This window comes from Camellia sinensis, chromosome 5 (genome assembly GCF_055761805.1).
Source record: "Camellia sinensis isolate YWXY chromosome 5, ASM5576180v1, whole genome shotgun sequence".
In the NCBI taxonomy this organism is placed as follows: Eukaryota; Viridiplantae; Streptophyta; class Magnoliopsida; order Ericales; family Theaceae; genus Camellia; species Camellia sinensis.
The window spans coordinates 120680134-120703304 of record NC_138965.1 but is presented as its reverse complement, the minus strand read 5'-3'; the positions used below and the strand labels follow the sequence as shown (position 1 = coordinate 120703304).

At 37.2% G+C, this 23171-nt stretch overlaps 2 protein-coding genes across 2 annotated transcripts; both read left to right on the top strand.

Annotated features, from left to right (window-relative positions):
* Positions 1-3437: 3437 nt before the first annotated feature.
* On the top strand, positions 3438-3872 carry LOC145791655 (uncharacterized). Its single transcript, XM_082872045.1, has one exon. It carries the CDS (start codon positions 3438-3440, stop codon positions 3870-3872), a length of 435 nt encoding a protein of 144 aa, XP_082728171.1.
* Positions 3873-10267: 6395 nt separating this feature from the next.
* On the top strand, positions 10268-13267 carry LOC145791654 (BON1-associated protein 2-like). The gene is made up of 2 exons (XM_082872044.1): positions 10268-10789; positions 13082-13267. Exons 1-2 carry the CDS (start codon positions 10268-10270, stop codon positions 13265-13267), a joined length of 708 nt encoding a protein of 235 aa, XP_082728170.1.
* Positions 13268-23171: the final 9904 nt, after the last annotated feature.

Genomic DNA, 23171 nt, shown 5'->3' with positions numbered 1-23171 from the left:
ACAGGTCGGTTGTGGCCACAGAATCTCCAATCCGCCATCCGTCCGCTAGATTGGTGAATTAGAGAAAATCAATCCGCATCCGTCCTCCAAACCGGCGAATGTGGATTGAGCAGATGGATGCGAATTGGTTTGGCGGTTTAAAATTTTATAAATTTTCAACATAATTCAACTTGTGCACTTCCTTTAAAAAAAAAAAAAGTATTACAGTCAATGACTTAAAAAAAGTATTACAATCAGTGTATGCCTTATCCAAAGAAAGAAAATTTGAAACTTTAGAATATTACAATCACTGCATGCCTCATCCACATATTATGCATTATCCACATAAAATATTACAATATGTGGTTCTTAAAATATAAAAACAATTCAAACTATCAAAACATAGTAGAGATTGTATGCCTCTATGTTGTTACATCTATATCTGTTTTTGAAAATAAAAATCAACCAACATATATCACCTTTTTATTTATTTATTTTATTTTTTTTAGAGTTAGATTTAAAAACCAAAAAAAGTAGATAAATAAGACATTTATTTTTTTCAATTCAAAAAATACATTCAAGTTGAAAACTCTTTTTCAACAGAATATATTCAATAGAATATTTAAACTCTTTTTCAATTGAAAACACAAACAGAATATCTAAACAAATTGAAAATACAAAGTCGTACAAATACTAGGGGGTGCTCACGGTTTGGCGGTTCGGTTACGACCAAATGAACCTCAAATCCGCCATCCATCAAAAATTAAGCGGATTGAAAAAAATCAATCCGCAACTGTTCGCTCGTTATCACGCATTCGTCCAAAATGCGGTGGATCGATTCAGTTCGGTTGGTTTTGACGGATCGGTATATTCGCTGCTTACTCCTAGCTGCTGTTTTGTTTTGTTTTTTATTTATTTTTTGGCCGGGGAATGTTCGAGGTCGGGGAAACCCGACCCCTATTGGGGGTCAGTAATATGGTTCCAATCAGGGATCTGAGCCAAGGATGGGGGAATTTTCACTATCGGGGATCGGGAACAGGAAGTGTGATCCCCAACCCCACCCTGTCCCGGCCCGTTGCTATCCCTAGGAGGCAACCAAGGAGAAGGCAGAGAGAGAGAGAGAGAGAGAAGAAAGAGAGGAGAGGAGAGGAGATGACCGATTTTATTTTTTGGCAGTGTATATCATATCTATATATAAAGAGTATTTTGATCATTTAATTTGAACTTATCCTTATGAACACGCTAATTCAGCACTTGGACTTCTCCTCATACAAAATTCAAATTTTAACTTTTAGTATGAGCACCTTATTTTTGATCTTCCCACTTGTATTGTTTTTAAGGAAATCCCAGTAGAATGATATCATTTAACCAATTTTTTGCGCTTTTTTTTTTGTACTTTTTTTTTTTTTTAATATATGTGGTTGATTATGTGTCCAACATGTAATGCTTGTTTAGGATATTCTAAAAAAATTAAAAAGTTAAAAAGTACAAAAATTAACACTGTTTATAAAAGTCAAGGGGTGAGAACAATAATGATTTATACTATTAAAAAAGAGACCACTAATAACACTAATACATTGGGAATGTCAAAAAAGAAACAAGGCATATTGTCACGTTATTCGTTGTGCTATTAGAGTACCACTTTTAGTGCTCTCAACTACCAGAAATGATTGGTAGCTCGAAAGAGAGGCCCCCGAATCTCCTCGAAATCAAAACAATGTCGTTTTGATTTATTTTTATTTTTTTCAGAAAAAGAAAATCAGAAAAGAATAAGGAAGAAGAAGAGAATGAAGAAGAAGGAAGAAGAAGAATTGGAGAGGCCATCAACCATTCATCTTCATCATCAACATCATCAACCATTTCAGATTCAGAAAAAAAAAAAAAAAAAACAAAACAAAACAAAACAAAAAAAATAAAATCGGGCTAGGGCGAAGACGCGGCGATTAGCGACGGAGGCGGAGGCGCGGCGGAGGCGGGGGCGATCTGCGACAAGCTGCGACGATTGGCTGGGCTATCGACAGAGGCGGAGGAGCCTCTCTCTCTCTCCATTCCCCCTTCATTCCCTCTTTTCCTCCTCTTTCTCTTCTCCTCTCTTCTTCTCTCCCCTCTCTATTTCCCTCTCTCCTCTCTTCTCTCTTTTTCCATAAAAAAAAACAAGAAATTCGAGAAATGATTTTTCTCCGAAAAATCATTTTCCCTCACCTATTTTTCGAGATGAAAAAATAAGTTTATTAGACATAGGCGTAGATTCACACATGACAGGAACAAAAGATAAAGAAATAAAAAAATAATTTTTTTTACAACGCGGGAGACATGTACTACTGGTGCCAAACAATAAAAAAATACAAAAAATAATAATAATAATAATAAATAAATAAACTTTTCAAAACATCCAAGTGACGATGGCTGAAAAAAACGAGTACACTTTTCAACAAAGCCGTACTGACATGCACATTTTATACATACATATTTTTTAAAAAATCAAAAATTATTCTAAATAATTATTTTTTTCTTTTATTTTTTTATTTAAAAAATTAAAAAATAAACTTATATAATTCATCCCAAACAATAAAATAAATTCCATATCTCAAACAATAAAATAAATTCCATAGTGAGCTGGAGAAAGGTTGCAAAAATTATCCAAAAACTGGACTTGAAGGTTGTTGACATGGTCATAATATGCTGTGGACCACACTCGTTCAAAAGCTGCCATAGGCTCAATTTCAGAGACTCCATGCCGGCACGCCGCCAGGATGATTTGTAGGAAATTTATGCATTCTTAAAATATTATGTTTAAATTTATCTATACTCAGGTGTTGAGGATTGAATTTTAATCAGTTAATTTCTAAATAAATCGACAATTATAAGAGTTCACATCATTAGTTGTGTTAATGTAAAATGTAAATTGTGTAAATTACCACACCACCCACTCCACCTACCACCTCCACTACCACCCACTCCACCTACCACCTCCACTACCACCTTCACCTACTCTCAAATCCTCTCCTATATAACTCCTTGTAATATACACAATACACACACCAATCAATACAAATTAATCAATAATACAGAAATTCTTTCATGGTATCAGAGCTATAGGTTAGCTCTTGGTGATCTTCACCTTCCGGCGGGCGGCAACCTTGCCTTCACCGCCCGCCGGACCCCAACCATGCTTATTGAAACCTCCATCAACTCCATTACCAACCTCCATGGCTCTTCTAGCTCGAAACTTACATCGAATGGCCCTAGTCGCATCACAGAGATCAGCAACGATCCACCCCACCCTCCCATCACTGGCTCCGCCATCGCCGTCGCCGTCGCAGCCCACGCCCTACTCCCGCCCGCCGGAGCTCAACTAATTCGAACTTCCCAACTCCCTCTGTAAAAACCTCCAAAAAAAAAAAAAAAAAAATCCACACCTAATTCCCCATTATTTTTGGCTTTCCTTTCAGACCAGCATGGATCTCTTCCGCAACGCCAAGGCGGTGCGCCTCCGCAGCCACCACGACAAGTACCTCCTCGCCGACGACGACGAAGACTTTGTCACTCAAGACCGCAACGGCTCCGCCAAGAACGCCCGCTGGACCGTCGAATTCGTCGACGACGACAGCGGCAGAGCCAACTTCCTCCGCCTCAAATCCTGCTTCGGAAAGTACCTCACCGCCTCGAACCAGCCATTCCTCCTCGCCATGACCGGTCACAAGGTCGTTCAGAGCTCACCGGCTGGCCGGCTCGACTCGTCGGTGGAGTGGGAGCCGATTCGGGAAGGGAATCAGGGGAAGTTGAAGACGAAGTTGCTTCTGATTCAAGCTCGCCTTCCACTCATTCTGCTAATTTTTTATCTAATAGTTTTGGACGACAAGATGAGACAGAATGCACCAAGAACATCATAGAATATATGATTAACAAGCTCGGCATGGAGGAGGATAAATTCTCTCTGTCTCCCTCTTCCTTTTGGCAGATTTGAAAATTGAATACCCACTCTCTCTCTCTCTCCTATTTTTACTTTTCTCTTCCTTTTGGCAGAATTGAAAATTGCATACCCACTCTCTCTCTCTCCTATTTCTACTTTCCAACCACCATCTACTTTCCTATTTCTTTTCTTTTTTTTTTATATTTACTTTACTCCATCTTTTGACAAGCCCACGACACACCAAGCAAACCCATCATCTTCCTTTTCCATTAGTGGTCGGACCCGCCCCACTACATTTGACTCTCTCATTTCTTTTTTATTTTTTATTACTTTACCCTTCACACACTTCTCTTCTTTTTTATTTTCTTTTATACTTTATTTTCTTCCCCCTTCCTCTCTGTTTATGTCAGTACGCTACATAGCCTTCTCTGCGCAGCACATGGATATGAGTAAAAACAAAACAAACAACTAAAAAAAAAAAAAAAAAAAAAAAAAAAGAGCAGAAGAAGAAGAATTGCACACCAAACTCATTTTATTCATGTCGGGGCTCGCCCCGCTCATCATTTTACACAAAAAAAAAAAAAAAAAACAAAAAAAAAAAAAAAAAAAACAAAAACAAAAACAAAAACAAAACAAAACAACCACACCCACAGCGGGCTTTTTTTTTTTTCTTTCTTCTCTACTCTGCTGCAGGTCTCTTCTTCTTGCTTTTCTCTTGGGTGTCCCTTGCCGGTGTTGCCTCCGTATTTTCCACTCCACTGGGCATGATCACTACTCCTTGCTCCTCCACTGCAGCATATGGCGGCCCTCCAAATCGGAACATCACGGTGGCCTTCCGCTTCAGCTCCTTGTTTTCTGCCCTTAGCACGCTTATCTCTGCTCGCGCATCCTTATACATGCGTTGGAGCAGAGCCAGCTGGGAGTTTAATTGCTGCACCTCATTTGTCCTACTCTGCAGCCGGTGCGACAAGTTTGTGACCGCCGTCATGGACTCCACACATGCCTTCAAAGTATACTGATTCGCCTCCACATCCGTTTGCACTGCCATTTTTTGCTCCACCGACTGCATCGGAAAGTTCAACGGAGCAAACCCAGTGGTGTTTGGTTGAGGTTCACGGGACACCGCACCCGTTATCTCTCTTGTTGACTCGTTGAGGTCGGGAAAGAGAGTCAGCAGACCACGGGACGACGAAGCCATCTCTCGCAACAGAGTGTTACAGACTATCTCTCTCAGCACAACGAAGCGTTTTTCAGAAGTTTTTCTTCGCAAGTTGTTTGTCTTCTGCCACAGCCTCAGCCTTCGTCTTGATTAAATAACCCAGACAGCCACGCGCATCGCGCGCCTCTTGACACCGACAACCTGGCACGCCTTTTCATGGCACGCCTTTTCATGGCTCGGGCACGCCTTTTCATGGCACACCTTTTGAGGGCACGACTTTTGAGGGCTCGATATATATCTACATGTATATTTTTTGGGCAGCCTATCTACACACTCATACAGTGTCTTCTACACCGGTCAGCTTTATCAATCCCTTTGTTTCAACCTCAAATAGGTTTATATCTTTACACCTATTTGAGTTTGAGGGGGGGTTATACACAGTATCATGTATAAGTCGCTCATGGCGCACTCCCTAAGTCGCCCCCTTGGTGCACCACCACAAGCTTCTACATCGGTCCGACATGACCCCATAAACTGTCTTCTACAACGGTCTGACACGACCACACAGTGTCTGCTACAACGGTCCGACATGACCCCATAAACTGTCATCTACAACGGTCTGACACGACCACACAGTGTCTGCTACAACGGTCCGACATGACCCCGTAAACTGTCTGCTACAACGGTCCGACATGACCCCGTAAACTGTCCTGCTACAACGGTCCGACATGACCCCGTAAACTGTCTTCTACAACGGTCCGACATGACCCCGTAAACTGTCTTCTACAACGGTCCGACATGACCCCGTAAACTGTCCCGACATTTGATTCCGGTCAGCTTCTACAACGGTCCGACATGACCCCGTAAACTGTCTTCTACAACGGTCCGACATGACCCCATAAACTGTCCTGCTACAACGGTCCGACATGACCCCGTAAACTGTCTGCTACAATGGTCCGACACGACCATACCGTGTCTTCTACAACGGTCTGACACGACCATACCGTGTCTCCTATCCTGTTTTATTTTATTTATCAGTTTATTTTTCTGTTTTATTACTCTCTTCAAACTCAAGTTGGTTAGTTCCTATCCTCCTTGAGTTTGAGGGGGGCTGTTAATGTAAAATGTAAATTGTGTAAATTACCACACCACCCACTCCACCTACCACCTCCACTACCACCCACTCCACCTACCACCTCCACTACCACCTTCACCTACTCTCAAATCCTCTCCTATATAACTCCTTGTAATATACACAATACACACACCAATCAATACAAATTAATCAATAATACAGAAATTCTTTCAAGTTGTAAGTTTTGAAGGGGATGTTCTACGAATTTTTAAGAATTTTTTGTGTTAAAAGAAAAAAAAAATCATAGAAATATGTTTAGCAAAACTTAATGTGTGGTTTCTTGAAAATTTTACTTTTTCTAACTATCGCATTGTTCTTAGACTTGGTTTGGGAACAAGTTATTTTAGTAACTTTTTAACTTTTTATGAAAAGATATGTAGAAATACAGAGAAGTGATGTGACAAATTTTAATTAACTTTTTGACTTTTTAATTAAAATAGTCACTCCCCAAACGAGATTTTACTTTAGACCTACTCTAATAAGATTTCTATTTGTTAGCTATATTAAAAATTGGGTGCACCTAACTTTATAGCAGTTAGGTATTCTAATCAAACTCCTATTTAAGTTACCAAATTTCAATAATATTATATCTTTTTGTTAAATTTAACACAAGTTTTAATATACTATTAACTGATTTTTTTAGTTTTTTATTTTATTTTATTTTATAAAAAGACGTATAAAAAAATATAAAGAATGAGTTAACTTTTTAAACTATTTTAATAAATTACCAAACATGAACTAAATTTTGAAACTATTATCAACTTGTTAGATGCAGTTTATAGATATCCAACAACTCAAAAGATGAGATAATAGTTGTGTTACCTCAAACTATTAAAATTATTTTATTTTGTTCCAAATTGTTAATAGTGCTAACATTGTTTAACGAAAATTTCCACTTTATTTTAAAATTTTCAATTTTAAGAATTTACACGTTAAGCTATTAAACTTGAGTTGTTTTACCTCAAATAGTACAACTAGGAGGGTGGAGTAAAAGGAGAACCTTTCACTCACAAACTTCATATCAAAAAATTATTCAAAATTTGAAATGTATTAACGAGATTTAGGTCAAGTTTGGCATATACAAAATAATCAATTTTTTTATCTTTTTATTTTTTTTTATCACATTATTTTTTTTACTTTTTTGCACATCTTTTCGTAAAAAGACAAAAAGTACACTTACTTAGGTTATCCCAAACAACCCCTTATTTTGACTATCAACTAAATAAATCACATTAACTTAAATCTGCATCATAAATTTAAATTTAATTTTTTCAACTATATGACACTTTTCTTTTTTTTAATTTTTATAAATTCCTAAAATGTGTTAATGAGATTGTTCATAATTTAAAATGTATTAATTGTCCACTAAACCACTTTAAATTAAATTAATAATTAAATCTACATCATAAATTTTAATTTTTTTTTAAAGCACATAGCACCTTTTTTTTTTTTTTTTTCTTTCCTTACAACTTCCTAAATGAAACATACCATGGGACTGATTGGTTGCAGATCCCATTACCAATGGTCAGTTCCACCTTATGTGGAGATATGTTTACATGTAATCCAACTAATGTCACAAATAATTCCCCATGTATAAGTGGGGTTCAACGTGAATTGTGTATTAGTATTTCTAGAAAGTGGATAATAATATATAATTAATAAAACAATACAATGCACAAATTTGCAATATGTATATTATGAGAAATATATATGCATATTTTACAAACTAACAAAAAATTAAATTTTTATGTAATATTGAAAACTAAAGTAGGATCCACATCTAATAATCAAATAGGCAAGTTTGGACAAATCAAAACAAGTTTTGTATTAAAACAATTTAACTCAATACAAACTTGTTCATCTAATAAACAGATTTAACTATATAAAGTTGAATCTAGTGCGAATTAGTAAATTAACTTGATCATCATGTTTACTTTATTAAACTTCTTTTGCAATGAATGAGAGATGAGGTGGAGGTGGTGAGTTTGATAACTCCACTGATTTTTATTTATTTATTATTATTATTATTATTAGTATTATTTTGAGTAAGGTCAAGATCCGAAATTGAGATGCTAGGCGTCAATATATTAGCTGATATATTGAAATAGGTCAGGCACGACTGAAGTGCAATTATTTGGAGAGGGTTTTTTTGGCATCTTTTTATCTTCTTTTTTTTTCACACTATCTTTCTATTTTTATTTTTTATTTTTTATAAAAAGTCAAAAAAAATATATTTTAGATCATCCCAAATAATTTTTTATATTGTTTATCTCAACTCAACTAAAAAGTAGAACCTTTGGATGAAGTATATCTCTTAAGCAACTAGAGTTTTACAAGCAAGAAGACTTCTAGGCCCATTTGTTTTGGGGTTAAATAGATGGGAGAGAATTAGGATAGATGTGGTGTTATTTAGTGTTGTATTTGTTTATGGAGTTGAGGAGGGGATTAGGATGGAGGAGGTGATATTGACGAAGGTTGGAAGGGGGATTGAGATGGAGGATGTGGAGATGGTATTAGAAAAATAGTGGAGGGGATTAGAAATTTTTTTTTATTTTTTTTATATTGGAATTTTTTTTTAAATATTAATGTTTAATTTTTTATATTTTTATATATTTTTTATTATTTTATATAAAAATAATTTAAAAATTCCTACACTAATAACTATTATCAAAACAAATACAATTTTACTTAATCCTCTCATTATCAATTTCCTCACTAACAATCTCCTCACTATTAATCCCCGCACTACGAATCCCCTTCATTTTACCTCTGAAAACAAACGGGGCCCTACGGGGGAGTAACTAAGAAGAAAGGTTTTCTTTTTTTTGGGTAAGATTTAATTATGTGATCAAATTTTATCTCACATAATAACTTGATTATAAATTTGAATGAATTTAAACATATTTCAAACAAATGAAATTTGAACAGTTCAGAATTTCAAGTAAAGTTCCATAGCTGGAGTATTTTTTATTTCTTAATTTTATTTATTTATTTGTTAGCCTTCGTTTGGCAAGTTAGGTTAGGGGTTTTTTTTTCGCTATTTTAGCAACAAAAGATAAAATATGTTATTTTAGCTACAAAAAATAAATATCACATCCAACCTATAATCATTACATTCTTTTCTCACAAAAAAAGTCAAAAAAACCAAAAAATTCTTCCCAAATCAAACTTTTTAATCCAGGCTAAAATAGCTAAAAAAGTCAAAAAATCAAAAAACTAACCCACTTCCCAAACCAACTCTTAGTAAATTTTTATTGCTTTGTGTGTCTATGAAAATTTGATAAAATATTATTTTTCAATTTTTCATTTTTCATTTTCCATTTCCTTTTTTTTAATTTTCCAAACATTCTCCACGATGTAAATTAATACCCGGAACACGCTCGGTAGATTTAGGAATGGTTTGAAATGACCTAAACAAATTTATTTTTTGTCTTTTTATAAAAAAATATGTAAAAAAATAAAAAAATAATATGATAAAAAAATAAAAAGATAAAAAAACAAATTATTTTATGTAAGCTAAACTTGGCCTTAGGCCTCGTTTGGGAACATACTATTTTAGTAATTTTTAAACTTTTTATAAAAAAATATGTAAAAAAATAAAAAGATAATGTAACTAATTTTAGTTAATTTTTTAACTTTTTATCTAAAATAACCCCTCTCCAAACTAGGACAGTTTGGTTTCGTGGAATTGTGACGGCTTGAACTTCTTCCTCCAAAGCGCCAAAATTGAATTCACTCTAAACTCACAGCTTTCCAACTAACCAAATTCTGTCACAGTCCAATGAAAATCTCTTTGCTTATATCAACATCAACAATCTCATTGGTGCTTATATCAACATCAACAATCTCATTGGGCTGTCACGTTTTAACAAGCCACGCTAAAACATGCCAAATTTTCTGAACCAACGTGCCACTTTCTCTCTCCTTTCTCGCCATTTTCTCTCTCCTTTTTCTCCATCTTCCTCAAAAGCCAAAAACCCTACCCTACATATAACACACCATAAACATCTTCTCCGATCAAATCAATTCAATCCTCCAAATCCACATACATTTACAGAGTTCAATTCAGTTCAATTTTATTATGGCAACAACATCACGATCTCTAGAAGTGACGATCATTTCAGGAGAAAACCTGCGAGTCGATCGGAGTCGGCCGGTGAAGAAGAATGCCTTTGTCGTGGTCCGAACCGACTCGTCTCCGATCTCTCAATCGACGAATCTCGATATCGATGGCGGTAGCTACCCTACCTGGAACCAAACGCTCCTCGTCGACATGCCGGTTCACGCTCGGTTCTTGAATGTGGATGTACAATGCCGCTCTAATTTCGGCGACAAGATCGTCGGAGCGGTGAGAATTCCGGCGTCGGACTTCGCCGGAGGTTACTTTCCCGAGAACTACTTGCATTTGTTGAGTTATAGGTTGAGGGATAGTGGAGGTGAGAGAAACGGGATTGTTAATCTTTCGGTGAGAGTGAAGGTTCCAGAAGGTTCTGGAAGAGTTGCGGCCGCCTCCTCTGCTTCCACTTCGTGCTCGCAGTCGCGGCCGTGGATGGGGGTTCCGGCCGCCGGGAAGGTTTCTGGTGGGATTGTCTCCGGCGTTCCGGTTTGGTCTAGGTATTACTGATTGGCGCAAATAGATTTGCATGGTTTTGAAGTAAAAGGGTGAATTGTTGATTGGATTGGAGAGTAATGTGTATATATGTGAGTGATTCAATGATTGAAAGTGTATTGAAATTGATTCAGAAAAATTTAATAATAAAAGGTTTGTTGTTAAGTGAATACATCTTTTATTTTTAATTATTTTGATTAAAATCAAAGTAATTTGTTGAATGGTGGAAATGTCATTTTAAACCTCCATAGTAATTTTGTTTTCAATTGACAGAAAAGGAAAATAGAATAAAAATCGTTTTTTTTTTTGCTGTGTTCAATTGTTGCAGGAACAGAAATATATATGTTATGTTATAATTATTTTCTAGAAGAAAACATTTTGTCATGTAAAAAGCACACAATTAAGGCCAAGTTTGACATGACCTAAATAATATAAAAAGTCAAAAAGTCACTATCCTATTTAAGTCATATCATCTTATTTAAATCACATCACCTCTCTAACACATCACTTCAAACCTAACCCAAACCCAACTCATATAAGCCAATAAGTCAAAAAGTGTACTTTTTTAGAACATCCCAAACCAACCCTTAAGTATCGTTAGATAGTCTGAGTGTTGATTTCTAACCACACAACCAACTAAAAGGGGGAACTCAGCTGGAGAGTACTGGCAGAATACAGAAATATGAGAATCCCACGGTGGTTCGTCCACCCAGGGACACTCCGACGATCAAGTAAATAAAATATCTCTAAAAGATAACTAATAATGCTTAACTCATTAGACAGAGCATAAAAAGTATATCTTAGACCCATGAGGGTACCTCCTTTTTATAACCAATACAAACCTAGTCCCAATAGAAGTCTTGCTTCAACGGACTCTGGATTATTGCTAATCTTGGACTCCCAGTAGGATTGGGATAAACTCTCTAAGAGTCTTATCTTTATCCAAACTGAAGTCCTCTATCCAAATAAATAGTTTGATGTCATTTAGGAATCTAGTCCTCTATCCAAATATCTCAGATTCCGGTATTATCGCACCATATCTCGGCATCATAGTCCGCCCACGTGGCACCTCACCTAATAACCTCGGCCACGTGGACTACCCAAAAATATGTTCCCACAACTGCCTCCTAGGTTCTATTACCTCGGCAAACTGAGATGATTGAACCTATACATGTACTCCTCCGACCGAGATCGTGACTTGTCGACGCCAAGAAATAAGGACTCATATGTTCACTCGTCAAGAATCAAGAATCAAGAACCATCATGTTCTATCTCATCCAGGTCCAACATCTCAACAAAGATCACACTACTAGCAGAGATCATGACTTGCTAGTTCAAGAACATCAAGATCCTAGTATCATCTCATAAGAAACCAAGAATAAACAAGTTTTGCTCCTATCCAAATTCAACATCTCAACTGAGATCAACATCTCAACTGAAATCATCATGTCAACCGAGATCGTCATCTCAACCAAGATCATCACCTTTACCGAGATCATCTCAACTGAGATCGCACTTCTCAATCAAGATCATCATCAGATTGGAGCGTACTAATCACGTCTCCATCGTGTCGCATTAGTTTTGCCCCTAACCGTCTAACATCAGCACAAGCACGTCGCCTAAGGACTCGAAATCTAACCTTTTGCCATCTTTTTTATTTTGCCTTTATCTGTGTCCCCAGGCTCTCTCTTTTTGCCTCTGCAAACCATCATCGTTGTTCTTGAAGCATTCATTGCCATGAATGATCCATTCGTGCCCCAGGTTCAAACTCTATTAGCTGAACCAGACTAGCAACCAAGCACTTCATCAACTGCTCCATGTATCAACCCACCATTTCAATGGCAGTGCAAAGACCGCCATAGCGACAATCTTGTAGCTAGAACCAAGAACAAGAAACACTGAGGTCTTAAGCTTCTAGCCTTAGACCTTGAAAATTTTTCAATCGCCTTATCTGTGAGTAACCATCGTCGTAACCAACGACGACATGTCTCACTGAACTCTTGTCGTAGAAGACCTTCTTGTTGACATCCCTAATGTCATAACTGTGCAATTCACTCCATCTCCTTATAGTCAATCCAACATGCTCATGCCTCCAACAACTCAATATCTTGAAAGAGAAGCACATGAAGCAAGTGGACCAAGTTACTGCTGCCAAAGCCGTGGCCATTGTTAAGGCTGAAAAAACAAGTCAACATGGCCTGCAACAAAGGCTAGTATCTTAACTGGATGACAGCCCTTAAAAAGATGTTTGTTCCTGAGGACACTCCCTTCTGTGATATGGGTTAGCTCAATGTCCCTTTCCCTTCATTTCCCAATCAATTTGAAGATGAGGCCAAGGAAGTAGAAGAGGCCGACGACGAGGAGGCCGAAGACAAGGAAGATGCAGAGGCTGAGGTTGCCGAAAAAGAATCTGCAACTGCTGCTGGGGCCAAGTCCCCTACTTTGTTGTTAGGGCCAAGTCCTCTACTCTAAATGATCAAGTCCTGGACTTGATTGAGGAGGACGAGGATGAGGTCTCCAAGAGCACCTCACCAAAGAAGGGCGACACTTCTGAAACCGAGATCACTGCCGTTGCAAAAAGCCTGGACCAGACTCTTCTAGAAATTGATGCCGAAATCACGGCCGAGAAGTCTGCCCAGCTATCTGCCGAGACCGAAACAATGCCAACAGCCGAGGTTGAATAGTCTGAGATCAATGCACAAGATCCTAGTACTTAGGAATTTTTCTTTCCATTGTACCTTTTTCTTTGTAATTTTCTTCTTTGTTTTGAACAGTATTTGTTTTGTCAGACCGATGTGCCTGTTTATGTACTTGAACAAGCTGTCCCTTTTCAATGCAAGCCTTCTATTTTCTTCTAAGTGTTGAATATTGCTTTAATCATGCATGCTTACCACTTTTCTTCTATGCTTTGCATGTTTTCATACTTAGAATATTTTGCATGTCTTCAATGTACACCTTAACTGTGTAATCTTCTCGGTGTGGAATACTTCGGCTATACCCACTAGCAGTTTTATCTCGGCTTTGACCTAACACTTGAAAATATTTATCATAATATTTTCACAAGTGTTATTTACAACTTGCCACTTAACTTTTTACTTATCAGGACCTCTATCTTCTATTATTTCAACATAACCTTGGGTTAACTTCAACTTGTAAACTTTTCTTAAAATTTCAACAAGTGTTAAACCAACTTCCTTGAACATAACCTCGGCTTAACTTTAACTTGTAAATTTTTCTTAAAATTTCAACAAGTGTTAAACCAATCTTCTTTTGACATAACATCGGCTTAACTTCAACTTGTAAATTTTTCTTAAAATTTCAACAAGTGTTAAACCAATCTTAGCTTGTAAATTCTAACTCCCAAGAATCATTCTTCAGCCCTCTGCCTCTTAATGTGAACTTAAGTTCCACTTAGGTTCTCATTAAGCATGTGGCTTTGACCTTGTCGCCGAGGTCAGATTCAAACAAAGACTGGCCGAAGTTACCAACCTTGGTCTCTTTGTTAATCTGAATGATATGCACTTAGTTCCAATATGTGTCTGATTCTGCCAATATGACAGGTCCATGTTAATCCAACTTAGTTCAACTCTATTATATGCAAGTATAATTCAACTCTGCCATATAATAAGTCTAAGTTATTCGTCATGTTTCACTTAGAAATATCGCCAACTTAGTTCAACTCTATTATATGCAAGTGTAATTCAACGCTGCCATATAATGAGTCTAAGTTATTCGTCATGTTTCGCTTAGAAATATCGCCAACTTAGTTCAACTCTATTATATACAAATATAATTCAACTCTGCCATATAATAAGTCTAAGTTATTCGTCATGTTTCGCTTAGAAATATCGCCAACTTAGTTCAACTCTATTATATGCAAGTATAATTTAACTTTATCATATAATAAGTCTAAGCTATTCGTCATGTTTTGCTTAGAAACATCACCAATGTAGTTTAACTCTATTAAATTGTGAGTGTTAATTTCCGACCACACAACCAAAAAGGGGAACTCAGCTGGAGAGCACTGGGAGAATAGATTAAGCCCAAATAACCTGTCACAGAAATATAAGAATCCCGCGGTGGTTCGTCCACCTGGGGGCACTCCGACGATCAAGTCAATAAAATATCTCTAAAAGATAACCAATAGTGCTTAACTCACTAGACAGAGCATAAAAAGTATATCTTAGACCCATGAGGGTACCTCCTTTTTATAGCCAACACAAACCTAGTCCCAATAGAAGCCTTGCTTTAATGGACTCCGGATTATTGCTAATCTTGGACTCTCAGTAGGATTAGGATAAACTCTCTAAGAGTCTTATCTTTATCCAAACTAAAGTCCTCAATGGACTCCGGATTACTGCTAATTTTGGACTCTCAGTAGGATTGGGATAAACTCTCTAAGAGTTTTATCTTTATCCAAACTGAAGTCCTCTCCCAATCTAGTCCTCTAGTCCTCTATCCAAATATCTCAGATTCCGGTATTATCGCACCATATCTCGGCATCATGGTCCGCCCACGTAGCACCTCGGCTAACAACCTCGGCCACGTGGACTATCCAAAAATATGTCCCCACAGACAGTTTAAATTGGTTTTATATATAAATTGAACAGTTGAAAGAAAAGTAAAATCATTTTTATAATCTTTTTCTCTCTTTTTTCCTTTTTTCTAAGAAATACTTTTCTATATAACATTTTTGACAAAAGAACAGAACCTAAAACAAAATAAGAACATAGAATTGCATGTGAGAAGTTGTAGTATAAGAGAGGTAATAGGTGACGTGATGCTTGTGAAAAAGAATGAATTTCATGAAACGTATAGAAATGAGGTTGATATTTTTTTTTTCTAGTGATTTTTGCTTTATTTTTCTCTTTCATGAAACGTTTCCAATTCAACTTCTATAGAAATGAGGTTGATATTTTTTGTAGTGATTTGTGCTTTATTTTTCTCCCATTATGAGGGTTACAACTACATGTAGTTGTTGAGCTTGGGCGGATTTAATAATTAGTTGTTAGTTTTTTATTGATTTTTTACTTATTATAAATTAATGATTTATTTGATTATATAAATATTTTTCATAGTTATAATTACTTTCTTATCTCTGTTATCGATTAACAAAATTAAAAAATTATCATCCTGCGAACAAATGCATGAATTTTAGTCATTAAATAATACCGAATCTTTGGACAATACTCACTCTTAAAATCGGCTTACAAAAGGTAAGTGCATGTGCGAGATCTAAAAGAGGCTTAGGTATACGTTCTAATAGATGAACTTATTAACTAATAACTCTTATAATAATTAATGACGTTTTTATCAAACACTATTAAAAAATGTTAGTAATTGTTAATTTTCAACGATAGTTTGAAAACTGTCACAAAAATGTCACTAATTATAAGTTTTAGCGACAGTTTAAGAAAATTGTCACAAAAAAATTCACTAATTTTTAACTTTTAGCGACAGTTTAAAAAATTCGTCACAGAAAAACGTCAGTAATTGTAAGTTTTAGAGATAATTTATAAAAATCGTGACAAAAAAAAGTCACCAATTGTCAATTTTTAGCAACATATGCAAAAAATTGTCATAAAGATTATTTTAAGCAACAATTTTATTAGAGCTTACTTTCAATAGGACTTTTGGGAATTAAGTTCAACTATTATGACATATTGATAGTTTGCCCATTTATAATTATTAGGTTTTTAACATATGTCCCAATTTTTGTTATTTTTAAGAAATATATGGGAGTTTAATTGTTTTTATTCTTCTAGGACCATATCCAATGGTTCATCAATTTTGTTATCAAATTTAAATGGGTAAATTACATTGATACCCTCTGAGGTTTATGTTTACTAAAGTTCTCCTCTCACTTTTTAGAAATTACATCATCTTCCTTGAAGTTTAAAGTTTCATTACAGATTGCTCCCTCAGTTAGTTGACTCAGTCAACTAACAGATTTTGCTGATGTCAGCAATTTAATTTTTTTAAGTATCAATTTTGCCCTCACTAGGTAAATTACAATGAAACCCATCATATTTTAAAAATTACAATCCCCTCCCCAAGGTTTAAAGTATCATTACCAATTTCTCCATCGGTTAGTATTACTTGAAAAAAAAAATTAACTGGAAAAAAAATTATTTGAAAAAAAAGATTAATTGAAAAAAAAAATTTGTTAGTCAAATTTTAAATTTCTGTTTAAAAACCAATGTAAACTCATTTTTTGAATTTACGTTTTTTCCTCAAATTTACAAACTGAAACAACCATTATAAACCAAAAAAATTATCAAACAAATTTTTATGACATTTTTAAAAAAATTTGTAAATACAAATTGCAAACTGAAAATGAAATTATTACCAAACAGGTCTCAGATGGTAAAAATGTCGTAAAATTAACAAATAATTAAATAAGTTACCAACGTAAGAAATAACTTATCAAAAGATTCTTAGGTTATGTATGGTTTGATTTTTAGATTTTTTTAAAATTAAAAGTTAATTTGGTTAAGAAATAAAAAATAAAAAATAATTATCATTTTTATATAGCTTTTATCTTTCAAATGGTTAGAAATAATTTTTTACAAATTAAATATATTTCTTTACATTTATTTTTATTAAGTTAATTTTTTTTTAAATGTTAGGAGGGGATTCGTATTAAATTGAAACCTCAGGGAGGTGTCAATGTAATTTACCTTTTAAAATATATATAAAGGTTAAGGTTAAATATGTCATTTTAACTTAAAAGTTAACACCATCAAATAATTATACTAACAAGGGGGGTCAGTGTAATTTTCTAAATGTGAGGGGGGAACTGTAATAAATATAAACCTTAGGGGGTGTCAGTGTAATTTACCCAATTTAAATTTAATGAAAAAAATAACATTTTTCCTGCACTAACAGTTTCATCAAATGAGTATCAAATCGAGGATATCAAAAATCTTTCATCAAATTGAGAACGCCTGGAAGCTTTCATCAAATCACTGTCTATAGGCGTTGGATTTTTGCCAAATGTCTCCTGAATGACCACCTTTAGGCAAAAATTTGTGAAAAAAAAAAACATTGGCTGATCGACCGGCCAAATAGCTTCCGGGTCATCCACCGATGTTTTGATGAAAGCTCAAAATCCTCCATTAGAATATTTGATGTCAAATAGAGTTTTTACTTAAATTTTTACTCAAATTTAATGAAAAAAAGGATGTACCGATAGAGATGCTCTAACACAACGAATTGCATAAATTTGGAAAATACAGGATAAAAATTCAAAGAATATTTGGAGCATAGCAAAACTTTGTCAGGAGAGAGAATGATGGTTTGTCATAAATACAAGCAAAATTTAGGTTAAAAGCTAGATTTTTAGTTTTTTTTTTTTTTTTTTTTTGACTTTTTTGACTTTTTTGAAAAATCGTATAAAAAAATAGAGAAATAATGTGACTTAAAAGAGATTAAAAGTCAAAAAATTAGCTTTTAACTTCTTACCAAAAGAGATATTTGATTATGCTACATATGTTTGTGTATGATACGTGGTCTTATTAATGGTAGTGTTAAGAATATTAAGAAGAATATTAAGAATATCGATTAATAAAAATTTAAAATAATTATATATTTTTATGATACATATTTATTAAAAATGTGTAACTATTTTAAATTTGTTAATAAGTTTTTTTCAGGACACTCTCCAAATACAATTCTATTATAGTTAAGGGTTTTACTTCCAAGTTCCAAGTGATTTGGCAGATAGAAAGTCATCGATTCACTTGGTTGTAATTACACTCTGTTTAAATGGGGTGATTTTGTAAGAAATGAGAAAAAAAAAATTATTCTTTTATGTTTGATATATAGGTTGAGTGAAAAAAAGTGAGAAATGATGAGAGAGATAATCTCGTACTAAACTTATTTTATTTCTCATTAAAAGTGATCAGATTTGGTGAAAAATCAATTGATTGGGTATGAAATATTTATAATACTAAGAATGCCCCTTAAAAGGGATATATCATATTATATCATTTTTTTTAGTTATAAGATACATATGGGTATGTACCATGGGTCATGCTTGGTAGCTCGAAAGAGCTACGCCCCGAATCCCCCGAATTTGCAGAAAACAGAAGAAAGAGAAGGAAGGAGGAGGAGGAGGGGGAAGAAGAAGAAGAGAAGGAAGGAGGAGGAGGAGGAAGCCGAAGGACTGGAGGGGGCCAAATAAATCGGGGTGTGGAAGCGGAGGCGGGGGCGGAGAAGGAGGCAGAGGCAGAGGCAGAGGCAGTGGCTGCGACGGCGGGCGACGAGCTGCGACGGCGGGCGACGAGCTCTTCCCTGCGACGGCGAGAAGCTCTTCCCTGCGACAAGCTCTTCTCTCCCTCTCCCTCTCCCTCTCCCTCTCCCTCTCCCTTTGTCTCAGAGCTGCGTGAAGAAAAAGAAGAAGAAAAAAAAAAAATAATGCCCAAAACGACGTCGTTTTGGGCATTAGGGGGATTAGGGGGGACATTTTTCGAGCTCTCAAACATTATCAATGTACCATATAGTCTTTCCCCTTTTCTAATTGACTATAAATAGAAGATTGGCACAGTAAACCAATTTGATATAATTTCTAGTACGTTAAAATTTAGAATAAAAAAATTAGAAGTTACTAACATCTCCAAATAATTAGTTTATTAAATTATTTTTGTCTCATTAATTATAAACAAAGGCTTCATCAAATACTTAACACAAATTTTTATTTAAAAAAAAATAACTATAAATAACTCTATAAATTGTACTAAACAACCGCAGTATATAAGATAATAAACAAATCATGATAAGAAAATAAAGTAAACATAGCATTGTTGAGGGAATAAATAACTTCAAAATAAATTTCCCTAGGCAACCGAGCAAAAAATTAACATCATTAATATGTGATATTACTAATCACTATTCATTCAAATATAAATTTGTAATTAGCATAGATATATATTAGTAAAATTAGTTATACTTGCATAATAATTTGTTATTAAATGATGTGCGTACCGGATACCGCACTAGATGAAAGTGGATCGGGGCTTCGCACTTGGTTGGACTATCCAAGGATTGAAGTTCCTGCAGCAAGACGCACCGTAAGAGCTGCCCGGCCAGGGTTGGCCGGATAACCCCTCTGGTGTGGGAATCAGTGATCGGAGAAGAAGTGTAGAGTTTAGTTTTTAGTAAGTGGGATTCAGCTTGGATTGGTTCAGTTACCTTCAATGTGAAGTTAGGGTAGTTTATATAGAACTCCTTGCTTGCTTCCCAAGATGGTTTCATGGAGCTTTGGTGCTGCCAAGTTTCCTTTTAGCATGGTCCAAGGTGGGGGACCATCTGGTAGTTGTCAAAGGGTGCTCATACTCATTGTAGTCATGCTGATAACAAACCGCATTCTTCTGGTTTAACTGCTTCCGTGATTCTAGGTGTAGGGGACTAGCTGAGGTGGCAACTTGCACATGCATATACTCATAGCTTCCACGTTTCTTTGAGAGGTTCCGTCAGCTCGGCGCCGTAGTGCCTCAGCTCGGCCCTTTGCGAGGCTGTTGTTGGTTTGGACTAGCCCATTCAGATATTTGTGTGCGGATTCGGCCCACTTTGGTTCTACTGATGGGTTCAACTAACCAGTTCGGCCCATAGCATGGGTCCTGCAGCTCGGCCCTAGCCCAGTATTGCAGCTGGACTGGCCTTTCCACTGCGAGTTGGGCCCAAGTGCTTTGAGGACTTTGGTAGACTGTTAGTAATGAAATTGGGCTTAGTTGGGTTGCCCACATGCTCATCTGGCCCATTTGGATTTGGGCTTGGGGGATTAGACTGGCCCAAGGCTTGGGTCCGACCCATTTCATATTTAGCCCCTTCATTTGCCCCTAGCTCGCGCTAAGGTTCCCCTTGGGAGGAGCTACAATTTTGTACTCCAAGCGTCGCGTCGCTTCGGTTCTTTCCCAGTTCGGCCTTGGTGACGGTTCAATCCTGACACACAACCCCTGCATGTGTCCTTTCATGGTGACATGTGGCGGCTTGGGATAGGTGTGCAGAGATAGTGTGCTGATTCCATACCGACGGTCGTGCTTCATGTACCTTCACGCTGGCTGTTGCAATAAATGCTTTGGGCTGTCAATCCAAAACCCTTTATCTACTTTTCATTTTTCTAGAGAGTTTCAAAAAACCCTTTCCGTTCCTCTGAGCCAGTTTCTTTGGTGCTCTGTCCAGACGTTCTGCTGCCGTTCTTGCTTCGGCACCGCCTGCTCGCCACCGCTGCTCTGATCTCTGTAAGTTCTCCTGTGATTCTTCTTCTCTATCTTTTTCTGTTTTGATCGTCTCATTTGGCCCTTGCACCGTTGTGTTCCACATCTTATTGTCTGAGTTCTACCTCTGTCCTATTAGGTTTGTTTAATGGGGAAATTCCGCTCATTAGTTGATACTCCCGAGGCCATGGCCATGTTTCTCCTTGACTACAATATCCCCGATGATGTGACCCTTTCGCTGGCAAAAGTTGATGCCAAGCGTATGGGCATTAGGAGTACTGTCGCCTTTCCGATTGTGACTATCGTTGAGGGAGGGGTTCGGTTTCCCCTCGACCCTTTGACGCGCCGATTTCTGCACCAAGTTCAACTTACCCCGATGCAAGTGTCCGTGAACCTGTTCCGTGTCATTTGTGGTGTATCCGCTCTTAACAGGCGGTTAGGTTTGAATCTTGATATCTGGGACATTTTAGGCTGCTACACTCTTTCGCACAACAAGGACCACAGCACGTACTACCTGCGTGTTCGTTTGGCCGATTGTCATCTGCTGACTGGTTTGCCCGATTTGGACAAACATAACGATGATTTTCTGCAAGTTGGTGGCAACTGGGAGTTCCCTGCTGGGACCGAATTCCAGTTCGAACGGATGCCTCAAAAGGATGGCTACCCAGGTTTAGGTCCTTCCTTCTAGTGTCTTTTGTATTTCTTGCCTTGTTTTGGATGTTGCTTTAATGTGTCACTTCTTTTTCGCAGAGGCTTCTCGTTTCCAGCGCAGGCCGAATTGGGAAAACGCTGAGGCCATCAAAGCTGCTCTGAGGTACAAGAAGAGATCCGCGCTCAAACTGTTGGATTACCAATCGACTTACCGCTCCACCATTCCGAAGAAGGCGAGGCTTGCTGTATGCCTTCTAGATTCTGACACTGAGACTGATACATCCCTCACCCATTTGGTTACAAATCACCGCCGGAGCTAGGGTGCACCGTCTGAGAGGACGCCATCTCCTGCCCCCAGTTTCGCAGGGGGTGGGTCTTTGTCGAAGAGAAGAGTGCTAGTGGATTTGAAGGCTGAGGCCTTTGGTTTCTCTGATGCTCTAGAGACTCCTTTAGTGAAGGCCAAGGCGAAGAGCCTCATGGATGTGAAATTGGAGGTGGGGGCTTCTGGAACTCATGCTACTACTGCCAAGCCCTCCGCTTCAGTTGTTGCGAGAGCGAAGAAGATAAGGAAGGAGACTGGCAAGGCAGCAGTTGGGAAAGTTTCTGATGATCCTACTGAAGACGAGGCATTTGAGAAGTGGGAGCCGCCAATGTTGTATCAAGGCAGGCCCATTTCTACTTCTGATTTTGTTGTTACTTCCAAAGATTTTGCTTTTAATTTGACTAAGACTCTGTTAATGCTGGTGGACATGGCTCATCATAACAGGCCCCGCGATATTCCTGTTCTGAAGGGGACCCTGTAGATGATGACTGTGTAAGTGCTTTCTTGTTTTGCTTGTTTTTGGTGTTATGTTGCTGCTTCCTTTTCTTTTAATACTTTGTAATCCGTTGTACTGTATTCAGAGGATGCATCTGTCCATCACTCGAGCGAAGGAACTGGAAAAGGCCGTAGTGGAGGCCGCTATGAATGCTGAGAGACTGATAGTGAGCCTGGAGGCCGAGAAGAAAGGACGCAGAACTGCCGAAAGGGAGGCGTTCCGTCTGAACAAGGTTGCTACTTCGGTTGAAAAGTAAAAGAGGTTACCATTGGCGCGCAGGCCCAGCTTGAAGGAAAAGTGGCAGAGCTGTAGGCCGTTATCACGGTGATGGCTGCTGAGCATTTTGCGTTGGAGGCCAAATATTAGCAACAAGGTTGGGATGAGGCTGGGGCTGCCTATAAAGAGGAGGTGCTAGTGCTGCGAGACAAGCTCTTTCTGAAGGGTTGGTCGAGTGCTCTAGCCGCTGCTTTGGTCCTTGAAGGCTCTCCCCTATATCAGGATGTCCCAGTTCCCTCAAAGTTCTTGCGTTCGAAGGTTGTCTCGGTCTCTGCCTCTGCAGTTCTTCCGGCTGAGGTTTCCCCAAAAACTGATTCTGCAAACAAGACTCTAGAGAGTGATGTTGCCGTTGAAACGGTGAATGTTGAAAGGGGTGGAACCTTGGAGACTGAAGCCGCGGAGATGTAGTTAAAG